Source organism: Schistocerca serialis, chromosome 4 (genome assembly GCF_023864345.2).
Source record: "Schistocerca serialis cubense isolate TAMUIC-IGC-003099 chromosome 4, iqSchSeri2.2, whole genome shotgun sequence".
NCBI classification, from domain to species: Eukaryota; Metazoa; Arthropoda; class Insecta; order Orthoptera; family Acrididae; genus Schistocerca; species Schistocerca serialis.
Window position 1 is genome coordinate 394,932,486 of NC_064641.1, and position 26,407 is coordinate 394,958,892.

General features: G+C 39.2%; 1 protein-coding gene across 5 annotated transcripts in view; it reads right to left on the bottom strand.

Moving 5' to 3' along the window:
* The window catches only part of LOC126474916 (uncharacterized), a 408,277-nt gene that overhangs the window by 34,297 nt on the left and 347,573 nt on the right, over window positions 1-26,407 (bottom strand). For all 5 annotated transcript variants that reach the window (XM_050102418.1, XM_050102416.1, XM_050102417.1 and 2 more), the window contains 4 exons: window positions 22,681-22,792; window positions 13,567-13,653; window positions 4,427-4,561; window positions 23-155 (listed from right to left, as the gene is read on the bottom strand). In XM_050102418.1, coding sequence (XP_049958375.1) covers window positions 23-155; window positions 4,427-4,561; window positions 13,567-13,653; window positions 22,681-22,792 — 467 coding nt within the window. The remainder of the gene's footprint in view (window positions 1-22; window positions 156-4,426; window positions 4,562-13,566; window positions 13,654-22,680; window positions 22,793-26,407) is intronic.

The following is a 26,407-nucleotide window of genomic DNA, read 5'->3' on the forward strand; positions in this document are numbered from 1 at the left end:
ACAAAGATTGTTATTAATTTACCTAGTGGAAAGTTGACATCAGAAAAAACTTTTCTTTTATCGCCTAAATCTATTGTACCCAAGCGTCCTGAAATATCACCTACATAGCAACGTAATGGGTTGTCAGGACCACACTCTTGACGGTACAGCTCTTCCTGAAAAAGCACAATATTATACATAAGTAACTGAATGGATGTAACCACTAAGATACATAAAACAAGGAAACAATTTTATGAGGTAATTATGATATTTATTTTCAATAAAATGGATACATAAATGTAATTATACTAAGGAAGTTAGCTCTGGATTCCAAGAGATGAGAACAGAACAAGACAATGACATAATGAAAGGTGGGTAGATGACATCAGAAAATATGCAGGTGCAACAGGGATGTACGTAGCCGAAGACTGTAATGCATGGAAAAGTGTAGGGAAGGCATTTTTCCAGCATTTGAGGTCAAATGGCTGTTGCAGTTGCTGATGGTAATGAAGGAGAAGAACTTTGATAAAGTTACAAAAGCTAGTAATTCAACATTTCTTAATTTCTAAGTGTGTCAATCCTCCTCCTTATGCAACTGAAGGTGTTTGTGAAGTGTCAATGGAACAAATTACTTCTAGGTTTCTTGGCATGTCAGTTCACTGCATATCTGCACTGTTTCTCTAAGTACATCTCTATTTTCTGATGAAGTGTCAGTGTCTGGCAGTCTGGCTCCTTATACAGTCACCAGCAGTCACTGAATCTCATTCAGCATCTACTCCATAAGCATTAAACTATTGCTTGCACCTCGCACTTGCTGTCCACTGCATCCTCACAAACACAAACGGAGCATGTTGTCATTTCCTCCTTATTGCTAAGCAGGTTGTCAAACTGTGCTGAGGATGAAACTGCTGATTTTTTTTTATGCCCAACATATTTTGATTGCATCCCACTGCTAGATGAGTAACCGACATCTTATTGACATCAAATGTGTATTCTTCCATTAACCAGTGTTCAGCCTGCAATTGTATCAAGTGAAACAAGTGCCAAGAAATCGCTGCTTCCTGGTAATGTTGTGAATTTAACTGGGGCGGAAATAGATACATCAATAACTTCAATTCTTGCTAAGGACATGAAATTTTGTTGTGAGTTAATTATTTGTGTCTTTATTTCTGTTTTGTTATTATATATTGTGAATAATATTCATATGTATGTTCCTTGTTTCTTTGTCTTTCCATGATACCATAGTGTTGTAATAGCCACTCTTTATCAGTCTTATTAAGTATGCTATACGAATATGCACTCAATTTAAGTGTTCTTTGTTGGATATTGTGCAAAACTTATCATTAAAGTTAAACAAGGCCACTGCCCATGTTAAAACTCTGCAAGTGATCTTTCTTGGGAACATCAAAAATTTTCACCAGTGTATGGCCTCACATCTGTGGAAGGAGTTAAATGTTGTTATGTTCATTAATAAGAAATTTTTGTACATTATTGATGGATTCCATTAAATCACTATTGAGTTTTTGTCAGAGGACTCATACAGAAATTTTAATTATGTCTCTTGCTGATTTAAATCAGACCTAACATTAAAGTCAAAGTAAATGTGCTATATTGAATAGCAACTGGACAGTTTAAGTTAAAATGTCTGGAAGAGAAATTGAACAAGAAGGAAAGTTTTTGGCTGAGAAAGATCTTGAGGCAAAAATTGTTGTAGGTTTGTGTGAGAACAGCAACATAGTCTGGATAAAAGCAAATTGCAAGTCACCTGTAAAATGTTCCAAAATTAGAAATGTCATATGGCAAGAAACCAGATTTAACAATTGAAGGTTTACAGAGAAATTTCTTTAGTTATAAATACAATCAATACTAGTAATTTAAATAAGACAAAATGTCATGTATGAGGTTTGCAACCACACAAAAGTAACAATATTATAAGTCATCCACCCAAACCTATACACTTCAAGAGTAAACGCAGGAGCTGAGTGAGAATGAGGATAACAAAGGTCTTTTTCTTCAGTTAGTCCCAAGCATGCTCAAACAGACTCATCTTAGCAGGTGCTGAAGGCCATTCAATTCAGTTTATTCCTGCCTCCTGTAGAAATTTGTTTATGTGGTTGGTACAGTGTGATCATGCATTATTGTCTCAAAAACGTTGGCTATAATGCTGCATAATGTAGTGGACAATCCTATACCGATATTGCACATCCTTTAAATTACTCTCAACAGTCATGTGAGGTGTCTGATATCTGTAACTGATACTGGCCCAAAATGTCACTGACACATGTCCCATTACATACCAGAAAAATTCTACATCACTGATACAGACAAGCTGAAGCCACTGAGCCAGGTTCTATTCCAGGTGTTTCCTTGTTCACTTCTTTTAAGTACAGGGTACCTGTAAGCTATAATTTGTAAGTAACTGTCATCAGGTGAAGCTGCTCACCACAGGCAACCACTACAAGGCAAGTCCTCAATGTTTTGTGTGGTACAATAGTGGCTGAAAGTTTGAATGACATCACTGTTGTGTACACCAATACAGCAGGCAATTTCCCATTCTGATAACATCTTTCTTCTATGAAGTGACAATGTGTAAAGCTCTAAGCTTGATTTCACCCTTTGAGGGAAGTGGACAGTGTATCATTCACAGCTGTGGACATGTTGTGCTCTACTCAACTGTGCTTATAATGTGGGTTTATTTTCTCTTCCATTAGACAGATGGCTGCGTATAGATTTTTCCTGTAGTCACAAAGAGTGCTACTGAGAAGGATGTTTCTGATAGAAGAAACACAAACTGTGCATATCATGAGGGTGGTGCAAAAGATATTTTGGAAAATTTATGTAACTCATCAATATATGATATAAAATAGTGCTAACTGCATAAATATTCTCCTATAGTGCAGAGGCAGATAACATGAAGACACTGACAATGTAGTGAAACAATAGTAGTCATCATAAGAAGTGCATAGTTGTCTGAAACTGGTAATAGCAATGGAAAAAAAAAAAAAAAAAAAAAAAAAAAAAAAAAAAAAAAAAAAAAAAAAGGATTTGGAATGGTTGCAGTCTCCCTCAAAATCTTTTAAACCCTCTGTTTTTCCCCTCCAATCTCTCACTATTCCACTTACTTGCATGTATTTGCTCACTATCTCTGCTCCATAATTTTTCACTCCTAGAAATAACATTTCTTATAACTCTAGATGAAATCTTTTCGACACATTTCCTCCTGTTCTCTCTTCATGAAAACTATCCACACCACCACTGTCCATACCACGTCTAGCTCTCTTCATTCACTGAGCTCTTCTATTCTAGTATTCAAGTTCTTTTCCTTTCTTTAAACCTCTGTCTCTCTACTTCTTCTTCCAATTTTTTAGCCCCTTCTTTTAGCTGTACGTGGTTTGTCCCTCTCAGAATTACTTTCATGGCATCCACACACTGAGTTATTAAGTGTCATGCAGACACTTCATCATGCTATTTGGCTGTCAGTGTAAACAAATGAGAACATAGATTACCTGGGAGGATAGCAGGAGTGTGGGGCAACAAGCCCTGTATCCTTCTCATAGGACTGGGAGCTTATGCCAGTGTCCTGTGTTTCTGTGAAAGCAGAACTGACATAATAGCCATATGGAGTGTCAATCTGTCCCATGTTGTGAGAGCCAAATTTGAACCTTACAATGGGGCACGATAGTCTCTTTGTTTGTTTCAAAATAAGAAAAGGAAACAACAAGCAATGTAAAAAATAAAGCAAAGCAGAATACACAAAGCATTCTGTAACAGCAACAGCACAATTTGTTTACTGAGGTGGGCAGTATTGTAAATGCAGTAGCACAGGCCCCAGCTCTACTGGTATCTTACACAACCAAATATTAACACCCCCCCCCCCCCCACTCCAAACCTAACACTTTTACATCAAATCGTCCCACACAATACCTACTACTCTGCAATTAAAGATCCACTAAGTAAAATTAGTTGTTACATTGCTTCAAAAAGTAAATTTTGTTTACTTACTTTGTTTTCTATCTATATACAGTCTAAAAGAGAATGTACACTTTTTATCAAAACCATGTATCATTAATGTTGTTAAAGATTCATCATAAATGAAATTTGCAAAGATATGTTACCTGTTACTAAATCTATAAAGGAATACAATTATGATTTCAGTTTTAGTATAGCATAAATACCTCTAGTAACACACATATTTCTAAATGAAATCATATATGCACTATGTACCAGATTGTACAGTTCTTCATTTCTATTTTAACTACATAGCCACAAGAAATATGTATAATTAATACACTATTACATTTAGTGTATGCGTAAAATGCTACACCAAAATGACAACATGAAAACAACTCTTTTTACATTTCATAAAAATTTTATGTAGAGTACAATAGTAGTTTGCACAGTCATGTGACTAGGTAAGGTGCACAAGAAAATGTCACAATCAACTCACATTCAAAGGATCGGCAAGCTGGGTATAATATGGATTCCACATATATCCTCCCGCTACACATCTAGTGTTAAGAACTTTAACCGAAGCATCCACACCCACAGGGTTTACATATATTGCCCAGTTGTGATTCCTTGTCTGCAAAAGGGATATTTGCATACCATTTAAGAAACACAATTATACAACAAAAAACACTGTATTCAACACATAAATCAGTCATCTTATCACTGAGTGTACTACAAAATCATTCAAAATAATTAAGCAAGTCAGGTAGCAAACAGTAATATTCATACATTCAAGGAAGAAATTTGCTTGAAGCATGCCATTTGAACGTTGGTGCTGTTTAATCAGTTTGGTTAAATGTTTTCTGCAAAGAATCTAAAAACTAAATGATTTCTGCTCACAGACAGTTTTTAACAGCACAGACACTAATCCTTCAGTTTCACTCAGTTTGTACTGTACATATTTAAGCATTGCACAAGATATCATCTTCCGTTCCCTTAGAATCAGTGTTCTGAGCTACTTAACATCCTCACTGATTAGACTGTTTCCTCCAAATTATAATGGTAAGACAGTTGATTGTTTATTCCACAGATATCTGTCTTATACTCATGAAGAATGTTGCTCCATACATAGAAAGTATTTGCAAAACAAATGTAGTTTTACCAACACTATTGCTAGCACAGTGCACCATCATTTCCTTATGGGCTATTTCTGTAGGTTTTTGTGTGTCTGTTCAAGAGTTTCTCTTGCCCAACTTAAGGACTTGTAGTAACTATTAAAAGTTTTTGTAAATATGACAGTCTCTGATTGCAAATATTTTTTTATTCAGTTACTGCTTCCAATCATTATGATCACCTTTGCATTGGTCTGTTTTCATGAAGTTAAAAGAGGAAGCAAATAAAGTTTATAGCCATAAATGGCAGATAGATCGATTTGAAGATGATTATAATAACTGAAACCAGTAACTGAATAAACAAATATTTGCAATCAGAGACTGTCATTGTAGATATTTCATAATGTTGGAACACTGTTGCCTTCATAGTAACTATGTCAACCATCATCAAGTAACCATTAATCATGGCAAGTTCCATTTATAACAATCCATTTTTTTACATTCAATTGCAATTTAGAGTATTTTCCATTCCATTTCAAGCAATTAGATGCCTACTATACATCAGTTGTGTACAGAATTTCATAAAAAGAAACGTGTTCTATACTAAATATCCGAAACAGTAGGAGAGCATTACTAAAACATCAGAAAAGCAAAAAAGTATAACTATTCCAAACTTCAACCAAGCGCATTGTTCAGATCAAAGCGTCAAGATCACATAACAAACAGATACATCATTACATAAAATCGTGCCAAAACCACAACAGGATATTATAAAGACAACTTCAAGGAAAGTGTGACCCTAGCAGTACAAAGATAGTATGAACAACCTTCAGCAGTCAGATAATATCTTCAGATCTCATGGCTTTATTACGTACGTGGATTCTCGCAGTAGCCCGTCTCTGGGCTAAATGTAAAAAAATCTCAGATAATTTTCTGATTCTTCCAATTACATGCTGAAGGTCTTAGCAGAGCTAAGAGTGACTGCATATCAAAGCTCTTGCTAGAAACATAGAAGACCATTATCCCAGAAAGCCAAATAGCAGATGAAGACAAACAACAGCAAAGAGGCAAAATACACTGGTGTCCAAAATTTAAGGAATATATGGAAATTTTTCAAGATTGCACTTATTTTGCCACAAAGCAGTTTAAACAGTTGATAATAAAGCAGAAACAATTTAAAGAATATAGAATGTAAACAAATGCTACATGGAAAATGGTAGACAAAAATGTTGTTCATTTTTTTCAGCTTAAAAGATTTTCATCCACATTCCGAGAACTGGTTAATGTGCTTAGTATGGGGTGTGACCATATCTGGCAGCAGTGCAGGCCTCACAATGATGGGACTTGCTGTGAATGATGTCATCAATCTCATGCTGAGCCAATAGTGCCCATTCGTCTGGCAGAGCTGCTCTGAAGTCTTGGAGAGTGATTGATGGATGCTGACATGATGCAGTTTGTCTCCCTAGTGCATCCCAGACAAGCTCTACGGAATTCAAATTTGGAGAGCAAGCAGGCCATGTTTTGCATGTAATATCTACCATTTCGAAGGAAGCATCAACCACTCGTGCACTATGAGGTCAAGCATTATCATCCATGAATACCAAGTCTAGGCCCACAGTACCTCGTAACAACCGCACATGAGATCCAAAGATCTCCTCATGATACCTGACAGTAGTTAAAACTTGCAGATACACTTGTTTAATTTCATAAAGAGGTGTTTGAATGGTCAACATAATCATTGCCTGTGCTATTAGGGTCCTCCTCAATATCAGTTTTTGTCCACAATTTTTGGGTCCCGAAATCATGTTCCACATTACCTCCAGATGGGAATCTGTTGAGAATCAATCTCCAGGCCAAATCTGTGCTTATCTGTGAAAAGGACATTGGCCCACTATTCAACCATCCAGGTGGCATTTTGACATCTCCACTATAGACATTTCCTTCCATGAAGACAAATCATATGCATGCAGCAGGTCTCCGACAATAACAGCCATTCTGCCAAAGCTTTCTGTACACCGTTTGCCTCAATAGAACATGCCCAGTGGATGCTGCGAGATTAGATGCCAGGTGCCTTGTGGTATTGAGGCGGTACTGTCTTACCATTACAGTCAAACAATGGTTTTCTCTTTGTGATGCCACACGTGTTCGGCCTTGCCATGGTCTTTGGGATACACTTTTTGTCTCTTTACCCTGTCACCACATTCAAGAAACAACAGAACGGTTCACACTAAGCCACCAAGTCACATCAGTTTGTGACTGTCCTGCTTCCATTTTTTCTATGGCACACTGTTGCAGAGAGTCTGCTAGGCAACTTCTCTGTCTATACTGAACCATCTGTGATTGTATGCACAGCAATTGTGAATGTGGAACTACCCAGCAAACACTACCCTGTTTTATAGGTGCCCTGACATCACTGTTGGTGTGGTTGGCCATTGACTGGAATGTCATCTTCCGTTTAGAATACGATTGTCCAAACATCTGTTGATAGTTTGTATGATGATATCACGAATTTGACACAGGACGGGAAAACAGTGATTTGCTGCTTTCATTTTCAACACCTCTGTACATCGATACGACCTACTTGGAGCCACCTACCATTGCTCATGTGGAATTGAAACCTACATTTGGAATGACATCAATAATTCTGAATTAATTTCCCATATAATTTCAAATGTCTAACAAATAACAACAAAAATAGCAGGTATCATCATTGTCAATGTTTATAAACCACCTCAAATACCTTGAACTGACAATATGTTAGAAGTACACCCACACCCTGCAATATACGCAGGTGATTTTAATAGCCACCACACTACCTGGAAATATCAAACTGTGGACAAAAATGATGACCTATTCTAATAATCTTAATTTCATTTTTGAGGCCAAAGAATGTAATTCTTTCAGATCAGCTGTTTAGAATATAGAATTGAATCCAGACCTGTGCTTTGCCTGAGGACTTTCAAAACTCACCAACTCCAGTTTCAAGGAGAGTTATGGACAATTTTCGGCACAGTCAAAACCATCCCATTATGATCAAAACTGGAATTCAAATCCCCATCATCCATTCTACACCAAACCCTAAGTGGAATTTTGGAAAGGCCCAGTGGGATAAAGTTGTTCCACAGCTAGATACAGTCATCTGATGGATCCCTCCAAAAGGCAGCAGTTACCACAGATTTGTCAAAGGCATTACAACAAAAGCTGAAATTCATATACTCCTTCATTTCTAAAAAGAATATTTTCTGGAGTGGAATGATGATACAGAGAGGCTTTGCCATGAGTTTCAGAATGGCAGAGACTGAAATAGTTGATGAGCTCCTCAACTGTCTAGGTGCATAACATCATAAAAAATGGGACAAACAACCAATAACATGTACTTAAAAATTCAAGTAGAAAAACTTGGAACCTCCACAAGAAACTAGGTGGCTCTAACTCGCCTGTATACACCCTTAAGAAAGATCAGCAACCCAAATTGCAGCATGAGTTGCAATGCTCTCTAACCATTAAAAAACAACTGAAAATACACCACCAAGCAACAACTGCTCATCCTGTATACTCAGGGATATTTACTGTTGATAATGTAAATAAAGCCTTAGAAAACACTAAGCCTGGCAGAGCTCTTGGATTTGATGGAATCTGCCCCACATTCCTTAAACACTCTGGAAAACATACAAGAAAATGACTGTGCCATTTTTCTCTGACATCTTGCTAACAGGATATACTCCCAGGGCCATCGCAATACAAATCAGAGAATCTACCTGAAAGCTACCTTACAAACTCGTAGAAAGAACAATTTTAGAGTGAATTTGCCTATTAATACCAGAACACATTACCAAAGGACTGCTGAATTCAGACCGCATCACAATTGTGTCAACCATGTATTCAACCTAACAACATATACTGAGGCTGTGTTTGAGAAATGGTTGAGACCTTAGTGGTGTATAATGACTTGACTGTGGCATTCAACATGGTTTGGAGGGAAGGTCTTCTTTATAAACTTCTCAGTGTAGTACAATGTGGCCAAATATAATTTTTATTAAATAATATGCCTTGTGAAAGGCCTTTCCAATTAATAAAAGGAAATACTTAGAATAAAATGAGACATATAAATAATGAGCTGGCTCAGGGCTGTCCTGTTTAACCTGTATATTTCAGATATGCCAAATAATACATCTACAAAATTTATCTTGTCCTTTAACACCCACAGTAACTACTTAGAGGAAGGCAACAACATTCTATCGGAAGACCTTACTGTGCTAGGGAGATACTTTGCCAACTAGAGACTAATTCAATACAAGACCAAAACTGAGGTGTCATGTTTTCGTCTCAATAATAAAAACAAGCATAACTAGGGTCCCAAGCATATTTCAGCAACAACTCAGTTTGCTATAATCTTTTCTCAAAATATTTAGGGATAACAACAGACTAACATTATCTTTTAAAAAATAACTAGAAAACACCACAGTAAAATTCAATGCCAGGAACAACATAATCCATAAATTGTGTCTTGAGAGGTGAATGCAACCATCCACACAACATCAGCACTTAATCTTGGGTACCTGGTTGCCAAATACTGCAGTCCAGAACAATTAGTGGCTATCTAAAAACCACTCCCCTACCTTGACCCTATAGCTCCTTCTCATATTCACAGACAGGAAAGATTAATTAAGGAATACAACAAAATTTTAGCCACTCTCCACCTTCTAATGCACAGTGACCTGGCTGATGCTGCTCTGCAGAGGCTAAAGTCTACATCTCGTCCATTACCATTAGCATAACTACCTTTGAGGGGCAATTGCAAAATCAGTGACATGTGAAGAGAACATTGGGCAGTCCTGAAACCGGATCCAGTTCCACCTGTTATTGACCCTTTTTCACCCCTACCAGGTATGGAAATGCCTTACCACATACGGAAAACCCTTAATAGAATAATAATTCACGTGGCATCTGTTGTGATTCATTCTATCAGCAGGGAATAACTGAATCACCTACCTGCGACTGTGGAGTACCTTGTCAGGCTGTTCACCACAGTCACCAAATGCCCCCTATTCAAGAGAAAAATGTGATTTCTTTGAAGTTTCAAACTCTGGATTGAACTGAATTAATGGTCTCAACTGTAAAATTTAAATTTATATATACAGTCGAACCTTGCTTAACGAGCATAATTTGTTCCAGAAACTTATTCGTAGTGCAAAACACTTGTTAAGTGATACATCTTATCCCATCAATTAACATAAAATACGATAATGCATTCCCTGCAGAAAAAGTACTAAAAGTTTTATCTTATTCACGGCATTTATTCAAAGAAAATTATACATACAGTATTATGTACTTTATTATTCATGATACATAACTAATTATTTTTTACTAGGAAGCTATCTATAGGCTCTGCTGATGCTTCAACACTTGGCAAAAATGTGACACACCATTGTCGTCAAATAAATTTGTAGTGTGAGAAGCTACTGCTTTATTGGGGTGATGATTTTCAAGTACAATGCAGCTGATTCCCATGCATTTAGCATTTCTCTTTTTGCACCAGAAGATTGCTGCTTTGCTGTTATTGCCTCCTCCTCCTCCTCTGAAGGACTCCTCTCCACAACTTCCTGCTTTGAAACATACTGCAACTCTATAAGCTCTTCAGTGGTCATTTCTTGGTGTGATCTCCCACAAGCTCATCAGTATCATTGTTATCTACTTCTAGTCCACTGCTCTTGGCCAAAGACACAACCTCATTGACTAAAGGCTCCACAGGTACTGACTCAAATGCCTCAGAGTCACATTCGACAAAGCACTCCCACCAAAACTTCTTCTAAGAAGAAGTGAGAGTTCTCTTGGTAACCCCTTCCTACGCCTTTTCTATCATCTTCATGCAGGCAACAATGTTGAAGTGATATTTCCATAACTCTCTGAGAGTGCGAATGGTAGCTTCAATCAACTCGAAGCAATGCTCAAAGAGCGTTTTGATGTAGAGCTTCTTACAGCTAGAAATAATCTGCTGGTCCATAGGCTGGAGTAATGGAGTGGTGTTGGCAGGCTGAAATTAGATACTGATGAATTGAAATTCTTCAAAGAGGTTGTCTTGTAGGCCTGGAAATGGGCAGGAGCGTTTTCAATAGCAAGCAAGACATGGAGTGTCAGATCAAACTCATACAAATAGTTTTTTCACTGAAGGACCAAACATTTCATTGGCCCAATCACAAACAAGATCACGTCACCCAAGCCTTGTTGTTGGACCTCCAAGTCACATTTAACCTGACCTTCTTGATTTTACACTTCTTGAAGGCTCATGGAGTTGCTAATGGTAAGCAAGCAGTGGTTTAATTTACAAATCACCACTTGCATTGGTACAGAATAGCAGTGTGAGACAGTCTTTCTTTGGCTTGTGGCTGTCCGATGGATCCTCCTTTGCTGTTATAAATGTATGCTTCAGAATCTTTTTCCACAGTAGACCCGTCTTGTCAGAATCTAAGAGAATTCGATGGATTCTCCTTTGCTGTTATAAATGTATGCTTCAGAATCTTTTTCCACAGTAGACCCGTCTTGTCAGAATCTACGAGCATCTTGAAGTTGCTGATAAAGTTCTCTTCTGTCTTTGTGTCAGAGCTGGCTGCTTCACTGTGTCCCAAAACACTGTGGATGCTGGTTCTTCTCCTAAATTTCTCCAACCACCCACCACTTCCCTTAAACACTTCTTCAGTTGCTCATGATCCTGGCGTCTTCTTAATGAGGTCAGTGAAAATCATTCTCGGCTTCTCACAAATTATGTTCTTGTTAATAGTGTTGCCTTGCAAATGCTTTCCATTTACCCATATAAGGAGCAACCTTTTAACATCATCCAGAAAAAGAAACTATTGTTTTAGATACTCTTGTCACTCCCTTGAAGCATCTATCTCTTAAATCTCATTCTTGTTCTTGAGGATAGTGCAAATAGTTGATGTGGACCGACTGTACGTGTGTGCTAAATCAGCAATGCTCACACAACATTTCCATTTTTCAGTGATTTTACATTTAATTTCAATGGTCATTTTCTTTCTCTTATGGTCATCTTCTTGAGGATTTATATTCAAGGACATTTCTATGAAGGTTATTAAAATTTGCACACAAAAAATGCTATGCGAACAAAAGTTTAGAAAAATGTGTGATCACAAGCTGCACAAAGATGGCAGCAAAAAGAGTGCTAAGCCCAGACTTTAGTATATACCAAATACATTGTTCATATGCCACTGCTGGCAATGTTGTTGAAAGATTCTCCCCGCCATGTGTGAACGGCTGGTGATATCGCACTGGATTGCTGTCACTCATCATGCGGAACAATGCTCATTAAGCAAATAATTTTTTTTGCAATTTGTTTTGCTCATTATGTGAATTGTACATTATGGGATGTGCTCGTTAAGCAAGGACCCACTGTACACTCTTTGTGTGTTCCATTTTACCCTTGTGATTACGTTGTTTTATACCTTGTGTTTTCATATATATTATAGCATACCCATGAAAATCGTACACTAAATAAGTAAATAGTATGAGCAGAGTCAGTGCAGAAGCCCATATGTAATTTATCTTGAATACAACAAAACAGAACAGTATGTTACACATAGATTGATGCAAAGACAATAAATAAAAAAATGTGACAGCCTTAAACGGAATAAACTGCATTAATAATTACACAAAGGCTGTGGACCATCCCACATCAAATAAACCTTTTTTAAATTATTATTATTTTTATTTAGCTGATTCAGTGTCATAGGAGAATGTCTGCACGTATCACTGAAAACTGAAACCACATATTAAGCAGATTTGGGACCGATGACCTGGTTGTTTGGTCCCCTCCCCTGAATCAACCAACCAACCACCAACCTAAGTAGATGTGAGAATGGAAATTGATGCAAAGACAATAAATAAAAAAATGTGACAGCCTTAAACGGAATAAACTGCATTAATAATTACACAAAGGCTGTGGACCATCCCACATCAAATAAACCTTTTTTTAATTATTATTATTTTTATTTAGCTGATTCAGTGTCATAGGAGAATGTCTGCACGTATCACTGAAAACTGAAACCACATATTAAGCAGATTTGGGACCGATGACCTGGTTGTTTGGTCCCCTCCCCTGAATCAACCAACCAACCACCAACCTAAGCAGATGTGAGAATGGAAATGACTGACTAGAAAAAGAAATAATAAATGGGCCACATTCAACAAAAGGGATTGATATGACTTGTTTTTGAGTGGAACAACAGTTTCCATAAGTTCAGACAGCTCTTGAAGTGGTATGGAAGTCTTTTATTAAATATTTTTGTCGTAAAAGTATCAACATTTTTAATAGCAGTCTAAAACAAACAAACAAACACACACACACACACACACACACACACACACACACACACACAAATAGATTGACAACCTTGAATATGAACTGTATGACAGTTTATTCTATCATTATGGACAATAGACCTCCATTAATATTACACATTATCAGATATTAATAATTCAAAATAAATCTAGAGTTTTAAGTGATAGTACATACAACATTCCTATCATTTTTTCCAGGATGTCTCAGATTCACCTCGATCACTGTGTCACTTTTGCTGCCATCATTATATATCAGTTGGGTCTGAAACAAAAACACACAGAAATATATTGTTTCAAAATGTGATATAGTAAGAACAGTAAAGTTTATTGTTATGACATGTTCTTTTGGAAACTGTAGAGTATCTCTGAACGAACAAGGACCTGCATTTTTGAAATTATTTTGTTTGCTATATTGCAACATTTATATAGATGAAAGGGAAACTAAAAATGTTCATGAGCGTACATTCATATGAGTCTAACAAAGAATGTGGCTGTTTTCTTCCGATAAGTAAATATAGAGAGTGAGAATATTTTCCATTCAGGAGAAACCAAAGTGCTGATTGTAGATGGCCAAAATGAAAGTAGTCAAATGTATTTATTGTCATTTTCAGACTAATCGTGATAGAGCTCCCCGCTTTTAACAGTATCCTGATTAGAAGCAACACTTTCAGTAGTTTAAAAAGTTTCGAATGTTGGGCTCCATAAGGTTCCCTTTCTGTGCAGTGACTAAGGAATATAAAATTATCAAGAATGTAGCAACCAGTCGTGGAAATATAATTTATTTATGTTGTTGTAAATCGATTTTGACTGATATCAGTCATCATCAGTGCATTTTTCTAACTGATACATGCCATAACTAGAGGTACTGTCCTTGGCAGACTTCATGACAGAAATCTGCCAAGGACAGTACTTCTACTTATGGCATGCACTGGTTAGAAAAATGCATTAATGATGACTGATATCAGTCGAAATCGATTTGCAACAAGATAAATAAATTATGTTTCCGCAACTGGTTGCAACATTCTTTATAAGTTTAAAAAGTGATGAATCACAATGAGAGGAAGATGTGGTGTTACACACTACAATAATTATTTCTTGACATCCTGCTTGTTGATCACACCTTTGAGAAACAATTTGTTGGGATTATGTTGCAATGTTTTGGGAGTAGTTTTTCTGTGATATACTCTTCAAATGAGAACATGTTTTGTATCTGACGAATGGTGAACATACATAGTAGCAAAAATTTTTGTGAAAAATATGTGCTCTGAAACAGCATAAGGATTTGTGGCAGTTTCTAGTGCTCATTCACATTATGTCACCATATGACTCCTTACCGAGACATTTCCAGAAAAATTGTTTGGGAGAAGTGGTCCTACACCATGGCTTATCACCAGTCTTAACTGCACTATACTTCTGTCTGTCAGCATTTGTTACAGAAATAAGGTATTCCACTAATTAGTCAGTACTGGAGTCAGTGTACTGGCATAAGCTGTCGACAGCACACTGGTCGGCAAAGATGTAGCTCCAAGATTAATAGTAGGTGCTGGATCAAGCGCGCCTATCATGAGAAAGGCCAGAGAGACACCAACAAGCAATGTGCCACCAACACCTCTCGACAGCAAGTATTTAAGCTGCTGACACTGACCAGAGGGCCTCAGTCACTAACTCACTGACTTACACTACTGGCCATTAAAATTGCTACACCACGAAGATGACATGTTACAGACATGAAATTTAACTGACACAAAGAAGATGCTGTGATATGCAAATGATTAGCTTTCCAGAGCATTCACACAAGGTTGGCACCGGTGGCGACACCTACAACATGCTGACATGAGGAAAGTTTCCAACCGATTTCTCATACACGAACAGCAGTTGACCGGTGTTGCCTAGTGAAACGTTGTTGTGATGCCTCATGTAAGGAGGAGAAATGCGTACCATCACGTTTCTGACTTGGATAAAGGTCAGACTGTAGCCTATCATGATAGCGATTTATTGTACATCTACATCTACATTTATACTCCGCAAGCCACCCAACGGTGTGTGGCGGAGGGCACTTTACGTGCCACTGTCATTACCTCCCTTTCCTGTTTCAGTCGCGTATGGTTCGTGGGATGAACGACTGTCTGAAAGCCTCCGTGCGCGCTCTAATCTCTCTAATTTTACATTCGTGATCTCCTTGGGAGGTATAAGTAGGGGGAAGCAATATATTCGATACCTCATCCAGAAACGCACCCTCTCGAAACCTGGCGAGCAAGCTACACCGCGATGCAGAGCGCCTCTCTTGCAGAGTCTGCCACTTGAGTTTATTAAACATCTCCGTAACGCTATCACGGTTACCAAATAACCCTGTGACGAAACGCGCCGCTCTTCTTTGGATCTTCTCTATCTCCTCCGTCAAACCGATCTGGTACGGATCCCACACTGATGAGCAATACTCAAGTATAGGTCGAACAAGTGTTTTGTAAGCCACCTCCTTTGTTGATGGACTACATTTTCTAAGCACTCTCCCAATGAATCTCAACCTGGTACCCGCCTTACCAACAATTAATTTTATATGATCATTCCACTTCAAATCGTTCCGCACGCATACTCCCAGATATTTTACAGAAGTAACTGCTACCAGTGTTTGTTCCGCTATCATATAATCGTACAATAAAGGATCCTTCTTTCTATCGTGACATTGCTGCGCGCGTTGGTCGAGATCCAATGACTGTTAGCAGAATATGGAATCGGTGGGTTCAGGAGGGTAATACGGAATGCCGTGCTGGATCCCAATGGTCTTGTATCACTAGCAGTCGAGATGACAGGCATCTTATCCACATGGCTGTAATGGATCGTGCAGCCACGTCTCGAACCCCAAGTCAACAGATGTGGACGTTTGCAAGACAACAACCATCTGCACGAACAGTTCGATGACGTTTGCAGCAGCATGGACTATCAGCTCGGAGACCATGGCTGCGGTTACCCTTGACACTGCATCACAGACAGGAGCGCCTGTGATGGTGTACTCAATGACGAACCTGGGTGCACGAATGGCAAAACGTCATTTTTTCGGATGAATCCAGGTTCTGTTTACAGCCTCATGATGGTCGCATCCGTGGTTGGCAACTCACGGTGAACGCATATTGGAAGTGTGTATTCATCATCGCCATACTGGCGTATCACCCGGTGTGATGGTATGGGGTGCCATTGGTTACATGCCTCTGTCACCTCTTGTTCGCGTTGACGGCACTTTGAACAGTGGATGTTACATTTCAGGTGTGTTACAACCCGTGGCTCTACCCTTCATTCGATTCCTGCAAAACACGACCGCATGCTGCAGGTCCTGTACGGGCCTTTCTGGATACAGAAAATGTTCAACCGCTGCCCTCGACAGCACATTCTCCAGGTCTCTCACCAATTGAAAATGTCTGGTCAATGGTGGCCAAGCAACTGGCACATCACAATATGCCCTCACTACTCTTGATGAACTGTGGTATCGTGTTGAAGCTGCATGTGCAGCTGTACCTGTACACGCCATCCAAGCTCTATTTGACTCAATGCCCAGGCGTATCAAGGCCATTATTATGGCCAGAGGTGGTTGTTCTGGGTACTGATTTCTCAGGATCTATGCACACAAACTGCATGAAAACGTAATCACATGTCAGTTATAGTATAATATATTTGTCCAATGAATACCCATTTATCATCTGCATTTCTTCTTGGTGTAGCAGTTTTAATGGCCAGTAGTGTAATATTCCAGTTGGCATCTGTACGTTGACATCGCAGGTTATGATAGTACATAGTGACCAGAATTGTGACTATGGAAAGATTACCAATATTGTCTGCAGAAGGACTATTACTGATGAGCTTGAACCACAATACATGGACTCAATTCAAGATAAGTAAATACTTTAAGTTGATGTAAATAAAGAACCATATTAATCCACATGTGCATTTGTGTTGCAGAAAGAGGGTACCGCCCACCCATAACAGCACCCTTACCCTTGCTTCCTTTGCACAAGACTCTACAGTGGTGACAAGGATACCACAGTGCCGATGAGGATATTTCAGTGGCAACTGAAGTTAATCCATTTGGCTGAAGATTTTGCTTGCTTTTCTTGTGGTTTACCTTACAGGGATGTTTGTGTTCAAGCATTTGTAATTCCCAATTCGTTGTTGTGTTCTTCCATGTATTTCAGGATGGGAGCCACAGAGCTAAACACATTTCTCTTTTCAGAGGCTTTGATTGCTTTTTGATATGATGTATTTGTGTAAACCATGAATTCCCTGCCCCCTCCAACCCCTGCCCCTGCACCTCAGCTGCAGATGGCCAATGTGATGGATCTAACATAAATTTGTCAGTTTCAAAACCAACAAACTGTTGCCCTACTGATGACAGTACAACAGCCACTGCTGCACGAGCTGCATCGGCTACCCAACCAACCAACCAACCCAACAATTGCCCGCTGACCTGCATACTGACATTCTGGCAATTTAGAGGCACAGAAGAACAATGGCTTGCTTGTGTGACTCAGCTCCAAGCACATAGTCAAGTTCATTGTGTGCAAGATACTACACAGTTACAATACTTCCTTTTGATTGCAGGGTCCCCGGAGTTCAGATTCATACAAAAACTATTCCCAACTGTGTCTCCTGACAATCTCAGCTATGACCAAGTAATCTCTGCATTAACTCAATACTATGACCAGCAAGTCCAAGTAGCTGCAGCCAGATATCAGTTCTTTCACTTGCAGAGAAAGCTGGAACAGACATACTGCCAGTGGTACACAGAATTAATGGGCATGAATAGGAAGTGTAAATTTAAGTGTAGTTGTGGCAACTTTAGAGTAATTTAATAATACGCAATGCAATAACATTCAGTGTCCCAGATAGTAGAGTACGGGAACAGATCTTAAAATACTCTGATCCATCACTTCCCCAAGTATTGCAAATCTTAGAGCGATATGATTTGGGTGCCACAGCAGCTGATAATTTTGACCAGGCTCATTGGTCGGGTCGAGTTGCCACTTGCTCGTGACCACCCCAAGCAGCCACAACAAATAGTGTGTGCACAGCCACGCAGACAGCCACGTAGATATGTAAACAGGACTGTGAATGTAGTAAAGTGTTGGCCTTGATGTTTTGCTCGCCATAAAAGACAGGATTGCCCATCCAATAATGCAACATGTTACATGCGTGGGAAAAAAAGGCCATGTCCAAATTGTTTGTTTGCAATGTCACAAAAATGCCAATTTTGCCAACTCCACCCAAAATTAGGCTCATGCACATGCAGTGAACACTGTGTTTTCAAAACCTAAAACACCTTCCGTGCAACATCATTCTAATGAACTATTTGTATCATTAGGAATTGCTGGCTGTCTAGAGATCTTTCAATTAGACACACATGCCTCAGTAACTTTGCTTAATTGTGTCACATATGAACAATTAGGCTCACCATGTCTTTCTAAATCTAGAAAGCACCTCACTGCTTACAACAGACAAGAAATTCCAGTGCCTGGACAGTGTAGCTTGCCTGCCACTTACAAATGTCACACTAGGACAGTGATTTTTACTATGCTGAAATCAAGACAGAGTGAGAACATATTCGGTTTAGATGCGTTTGACTTGACTGGTCTTGGAATCCATGACAATGAACTTTCAGTGACTGCTTTTAATCCAAAAAACATTGTAAATAGCTTGCTTAAAGAATTTCTTGAACTACTTTCAGAAGGAATGGGAAAAGCTAATACCTTTTAGCTCATGTTATATTGAAAGACATTGCACAGCCTAAGTTTTTCTGGGCCTACCCCATTCCAATTGCTTTAAGAGACAAGGTAGTCAGTAAATTGAAAGAATTGCTACATAATGGTATAATTGCTCCTGTTCAAGCTAGTCACTAGGCCAATGGGCAAGTCCTTGCATGTTTTGACTAAGCCTTCTGGTTGCATTCGCATTTGTGTTGACTTCAAGTCCACAGCCAAACCACAGACAGTAGTTGACACTTATCCATTACCTTGCCCTGAGGAACTCGTAGACAGGCTTGGTGCAGAACGTTACTTTCCTAAGATAGATTTGCATGATGTCTCCTTGCAAATTCCATTGGATGAAGAATCACAGAAAGTGTTTGTTGTAAATAGACACTTAGGACTGTTCAGATATTTGTGTTTGCCCTTCAGCAGTGCTTCCGCATCCACCATTTTTCAATGTTACTTGGAACAGCTGATTGCAAAAATTCCATTTTGTTCAAACTACCTTGAGGATATTGTCATCTCAGATCACACACCAGAGGAACACATTGCCAATTTGCGAACAGTTTGTGTGTTGTCAGAAGCAGGCCCCAAGTGTTGTCTCGAAAAGTGTGACATTTTTTAAACTGAACTACAGTACTTAGGTCATATGATAAACAGTCAGGGTGTGCAGTCCCTCCAATACCGTTTGTTTGCAATACGTGACCTGACTGTTCCTCACAATTTGTCTGAACTGCAGTCAGTACTAGGCAACATGACATACTACATTCGGTTTGTACCGAATGCCGCTCAGATTGTGGCTCCATGTATCGCTTGTTTCACAAAAATGTACTTTTTGGAAGTAAAGTCCCATAGTGCTCAGAGCCATTTTGTACTTTTTGTGTGAACTAACGATTATCAAGATGTATTTCAGGAACTCAAAAACACTTTGCTTAATGAAGATGATTAGTGCATTTTGACCTTGCCAAGCCAGTAGTTTTGCTTAATGACAGATGATCAATGCATTTTGACCCTGCCAAGCCAGTAGTTTCACAGATCGATGCTTCTTCCTACGGAATTGGCACTGTGATTTCGCGCAGAATTGGTGCACAAGACAGACCCATTGCTTTTGCCTCGAAGTTGCTCACTCAAACTCAGTGCAATTATTCTCAAAGAGAAAAAGAAGCTCTTGTTATTGTGTATAGTGTGACCAAATTGCATCACTATTTGTACAGTCGCAAATTCTGTTTAGTGACAGATCACAAGCCTTATCAGTCCTTGTTTCACCCATCAAAGCAGGTTCCTACATGCACTGCCCAAAAATTGCAACGTTGGGCTTTGTTGCTTTTGCAGTATCAGTATGAAATTGTGTGCAGATCTACAGCAAAGCATGGCAATGCAGGCGCCCTATCTTGCCTTCCAATTGGCCCGACTCTGATTCTGCCACAACTTGTTGCCAAATCGATGTGCAGGGCTCTGAATTTCTGGAATCTTTTCCCTTGCACTACAGAAAAATTGCACAGGCCACAGAAGCTGATCCTGATCTCAAGATTTTGTTGCATTATATTCGCACACCTTGGCCTTGTTCATTGAACAGTATTCAGAACTCAGTTGTGTGCATGTATTTTGCACGTTGGCATAACCTTTCAGTGCAACAGAGTGTGATGCTAGTTCAAAATGACTGTGGACAATCACATGTGCATATTCCCTGAAGTGTTACAAAAGTGTGTGTTGCGATTGCTCCACCAAGGATATTGGGGAATTGTTGACACTAAACAGTTAGTGCGCTGGCACTGTACTTGGTGGGCATGTACACCCAGGCTGAAAAGATGACATCGAAGTGTCACACTTGCACAGAAAACCAGTCTGTTCCACCTTTGACAATGGAATAGGACTCAATTACTATGCACAACAGACTACAGTTCACTTCATGTGATTTTGAACAGTTTTGTGAAAGAAATGGGATTCGTCTTCTCACAAGTGCTTCATTTCACCCCAGTTCAATGGAGAAGGAGAACACTTTGTATGCACTTTTAAACAACAGATGGCCAAGCTTCACACCACCCACACACAGGAGCAGACACTGCAACTCCTTCTTGCCCTCTATTGCTCCCATCTATGAGATGGACCCTCACCAGCAGAACTTCTGCATGGCCACCGCCATCGGACGCTGCTACACTTGGTACACCCACCGCAGCATCCGTCATCGCCAATGGTCCACAAGTACTGCTTTGTGCCGCACACTTTTGTTCTTTTCGAGGTTTATGGCAACCATGGCTGCTGGGGAAGAGATGTGATCTAGGAATGAATTGGCTCTTTCATGAACTTAATTGCAGGTCCCAATGGTTTGCAATGCCGCCACCACAGCCAAATTTGTGCATGTTATTTGCCCCATGATTCTGTTGCTTTTCTTCCCCCAGATTCACGGCCTCATGGGACCGCACAGCTTTCACAGTTGCCCGCTGGTGCCACCAGAGAACCCCAGGAGGAGTGGAAGGATGACGTGCCCTTGCCCCCGCCGTCCTCGCTTGCCTACCTGATGGACATGGACCCACCGTCACCATCACCGTCATCACCTCAGGGCATGCCCTTAGGCCTGGAGGTGTGCCTTGGCAACAGTTTTCTGGAGGATGTTGCTGTTGCCTCACAAGTCAGATGGCGGGGTACTCTCAGGAGTATGCTATCTTCCACAGTCACGGCTCCCAGCTCATCTCTACATCCAGCATCTTTCCTCCTTTCCCATCATCATTCGCATCTTCTCTATAAGACAATGATGTGGCATTTCAGGGGGGAGGAATACTGGTATAAGCTGTTGCCAGCACACCGGTTGGTAAAGATGTAGTGCGAAGTTCGATAAAAGGTGCTGGATCAAGCACGCCTATCACAAGAGAGAAACCAACAAGCAACATGCCACCAACACACTCCACCAAAGGGCCTGAGTCACTAACTCACTGACTCAATATTCCAGTTGGCATCTATCAGTTGAAATCACAGATTATGACAGTACATAGTGACCAGAACAGAAAACTGTAGCAAGATTATCGATATTGTCTGCCAGAGGACAATTGAGGCTTGTACCACAACACATGGACTCTATTCAAGATAAGTAAATACTTTAAGTTGATGTAAATGAAGAATCATATTAATCCATGTGTGCATTTGTGTTGTGGAAAAAGGATATCGACCACCCATAACAACATCCTCTCCCTTGCTTCCTTGGTACAAGACTCTACAATCAGAATGACAAGTTATGCCAATGATGCTTTCAGTTTTGCAATAGGCTATCACATAATTTCCAGGTGTAACCGTACTATAAATGACATGCATGTAAAGGTCTCCTGCTGTTCTATAAGCATTCCTTTTCATCTACACGAACTCAAATACAATAAAGGCATTAATTAAGAGATAAAGAGTCCTTAATGAAAAAAGATGATTTTCGGACACAATCTTTTAAGTTTTACTACTGTAATTGTTAAAAATAGCACACTGTATGAATATTTATTTCTTGGGTAATAGTATTTGTTTGATTATGTTAGAAAAGTAATTATGATAAATAACATATAGACCAGAGGTGGTACCATTCTGATATAACCATATGCAAATCCCAAGGGATGGTGAAATGATGCAATGGCTCTTAGTTCTCGAGCTTCTGAAGGGGAATAGCCACGTTCAATTGATGAACATGCCCACCTAGAAAAAAAATAGCATAAAATGGGATCAATTCAAATTAAAATAAAATAAATGATCGGTACTACATTATGTACACTGGAAATGCATAAAGGAATGAACATATTTAATTTATAATGTTTCCACTTCAATTTCTTATACAGCTTCACACTAACGAAACACAGTGAGAATAAGAAGAACAAGATATTCTACCTGCAGTGGTAATGCTGAATACGGGTTTACACAATAAAAGGACATACTAATAAGTAAGCATTTTAAATATCACAGGGAGAAATATAAGTAGCTGGGTTAATTTAAATGTGAGCAGAACGATCATCTCTGGGAAATTGGTTTACCATACCATAAAATTTCAAGTTGTATAGAGTATGCAGTTATGACAGTGATGTGGACTTGGAACCTTGAACATAAATGAGGCAGTGAAAATACTTAGGGGAATATAAATAATGGAAGAGTAAAGGTAATGAACCTGCCATATACTCATTGCTGAGGCATTGAGTCATTGATAAAATGTCTTGTTTAAGTGCACAGACAATTCTTGTTTAAGTGCCTATCACTGACTCAATACTGGAACTATTCACTGAGTTGTTAGCTTTACTCTTTCCATTATTTATGAACCAAAAACATAGAAATTCAGAGCATGCTGACTTCCCCTGACAGGATATTTCCAAATTCTTTTATGAATTCTATTTTTGTCATTCGTATTGTTTAGAGTAGAATTACACTGTTAATAACCATGAAACAAAAATTCTTTATAGAAACAAGTTTCTTTAATGAAATATTCAATATTTAAGATTTTATATAGGCCATGACACCTCAAAATTTTGTAAGGTAAAATTTGATAGCCCAAAGCAGCAGCATATATGACTGCATCCTGTGTAAAATGGGACACTGTCATGAAGCAAAATATCCCCTTGGAGAGCTTCCTATAAAGCTTTGTTTTGTCAGTCTCCTGTAAACTTGTCAGTAACTTTCATTTATATGCTCAGTAATGGTTAGCCCCTTATGAGCATAATCTATCACTGCCATGTCATTGTAGTCCCAAAAAACACTCACGATCACTTTGCTCGACGATCAATCAATGTCTTCGTCTTTTTTGCTGGTGGTGACTCCACATGTGTCCACTGCTTCTTTTGCTCCTTTGTCTTTAGATCATAGTGATACAATCACCATTTGCCCACGGTAATTAGGCAGCCAAACATTGCACTGTTAGCTGCTCCAAGGGGGAAGACATGCATTGTTGTGCTCTACATTTTACACCATTTTTGCAAAATATACTGAAACTGCAGTGTTCATCTTTGACACGTTAATGTAAAAAGTGACATGATACCAGTGAGGTGCAAAATCCATCCGGTCTGCGTATTTACTCACTTATATTTACATATGGAAGCAAACTTCTGGTACTTTCTTTGTGTCTGAGAAAAATCCCATATGTCAGATGAATCCACCTCAAAAACTTGGATGTAAAAACTTAATGTAAAATTTAAAAGGGTTTTCCATGTTGAATGTATCAAAAGTTGGTTTTTGTCACATTATATTGTGTCTTTTTGTATGATGCATGCCATGAAAAATGTATTTTATGCTACAGAATGATTGTATTCGACATTTGTGCTTCATACAATTTAAACATTTAATTGGATGGATAAAAAATCTACTCACCAAGCAGCGGCAGAACACATACATAAAAGACTGTTGTGATAGGCAAGCATTTGAATCCAGTGGCTCCTTCTTCACGCAGAAGAGTTGAAGGGGAAGGGAGAAGGGTGAAGGAAAAGGACTAGAGAGGTCTAGGAAATGAGGTAAATTCTGGGAAAGTAAATCAGAACTGTAGGTCAGGGCAGAGTTACCATACAGGACGAGAAGGAAAGACTTTCCTTCTCATCCTGTACAGTAAGTCTCCCCTGAGCTGCAATTCTGGGTGACTTTCCCAAACATATGCAAAATGTATGTTGGTGGCAATAGAATCATTCTGCAGTCAGATTCAAATCCAATTTCTCTAAATTTTCTCAATAGTGTTCCTCAAAAAGAACATAGCCTTGTCTCCAGGGATTTCCATTTGAATTCCTGCAGCATTTCTGTAATGCTTGCATGTTTTTTGAACCTACTGGTAACAAATCTATCAGCCTGCCTCTGAATAGCTTCACTGTCATACTTTAATCTGACCTGGTGTGGATCCCAAATGCTCAGAATAGAAGAATATATCTTTCTAGCATTCTATATGCAACCTCCCTTACGAAAGAACAACACTTTCCCAAAATTCTCCCAGATGACCATTCACCTTCCCTACCACAATCCACACATGCTCAGTCCACTTGATATTGTTTTGAAACATTAAGCCCCCAAGAACCATGGACCTTGCTGTTGGTGGAGAGGCTTGCATGCCTCAGTGATACAGAAAGCCGTACTGTAGGTGCAACCACAATGGAGGGGTATCTGTTGAGAGGCCAGACAAATATGTGGTTCCTGAAGAGGGGCAGCAGCCTTTTCAGTATTTGCAGGGGCAACAGTCTGGATGATTGGCTGATCTGGCCTTGTAACACTAGCCAAAACGGCCTTGCTGTGCTGGTACTGCGAATAGCTGAAAGCAAGGAGGAACTACAGCCATAATTTTTCCCGAGGGCATGCAGCTTTACTGTATGGTTAACTGATGATGGCGTCCTCTTGGGTAAAATATTCCGGAGGTAAAATAGTCCCCCATTTGGATCTCCGGGCGGGAACTACTCAGGACGGCGTCGTTATCAGGAGAAAGAAAACTGGCGTTCTACGGATCGGAGTCTGGAATGTCAGATCCCTTAGTCGAGCAGGTAGGTTAGAAAATTTAAAAAGGGAAATGGATAGGTAAGAGTTAGATATAATAGGAATAGTGAAGTTCGCTGGCAGGAGGAACAAGACTTTTGGTCAGGAGAATACAGGGTTATAAATACAAAATCAAAAAGGGGTAATGCAGGAGTCGGTTTAATAATGAATAAAAAAACAGGAGTGCGGGTAAGCTACTACAAACAGCATAGTGAACGCATTATTGTGGCCAAGATAGACACAAAGCCCATGCCTACTACAGTAGTACAAGTTTATATGCCAACTTGCTCTGCAGATGACCAAGAAATGTATGATGAAACAATAGAAATTATTCAGATAGTGAAGGGAGATGAAAATTTAATAGTTATGGGTGACTGGAATTCGGTAGTAGGAAAATGGAAAGAAGAAAACGTAGTAGGTGAATATGGATTGGGGGTAAGAAATGAAAGAGGAAGCCGCCTGGTAGAATTTTGCGCAGAACACAACTTAATCATAACTAATACTCGGTTCAAGAATCATGAAAGAAGGTTGTATACATGGAAGAACCCTGGAGATACTGACAGGTTTCAGATAGATTGTATAATGGTAAGATAGAGATTTAGGAACTAGGTTTTAAATTGTAAGACATTTCCAGGGGCAGATGTGGACTCTGACCACAATCTATTGGTTATGAACTGTAGATTAAAACTGAAGAAACTGCAAAAAGGTGGGAATTTAAGGAGATGGGACCTGGAAAAACTGAAAGAACCAGAGGTTGTACAGAGTTTCAGGGAGAGCATAAGGGAGCAATTGACAGGAATGGGGGAAAGAAATACAGTAGAAGAA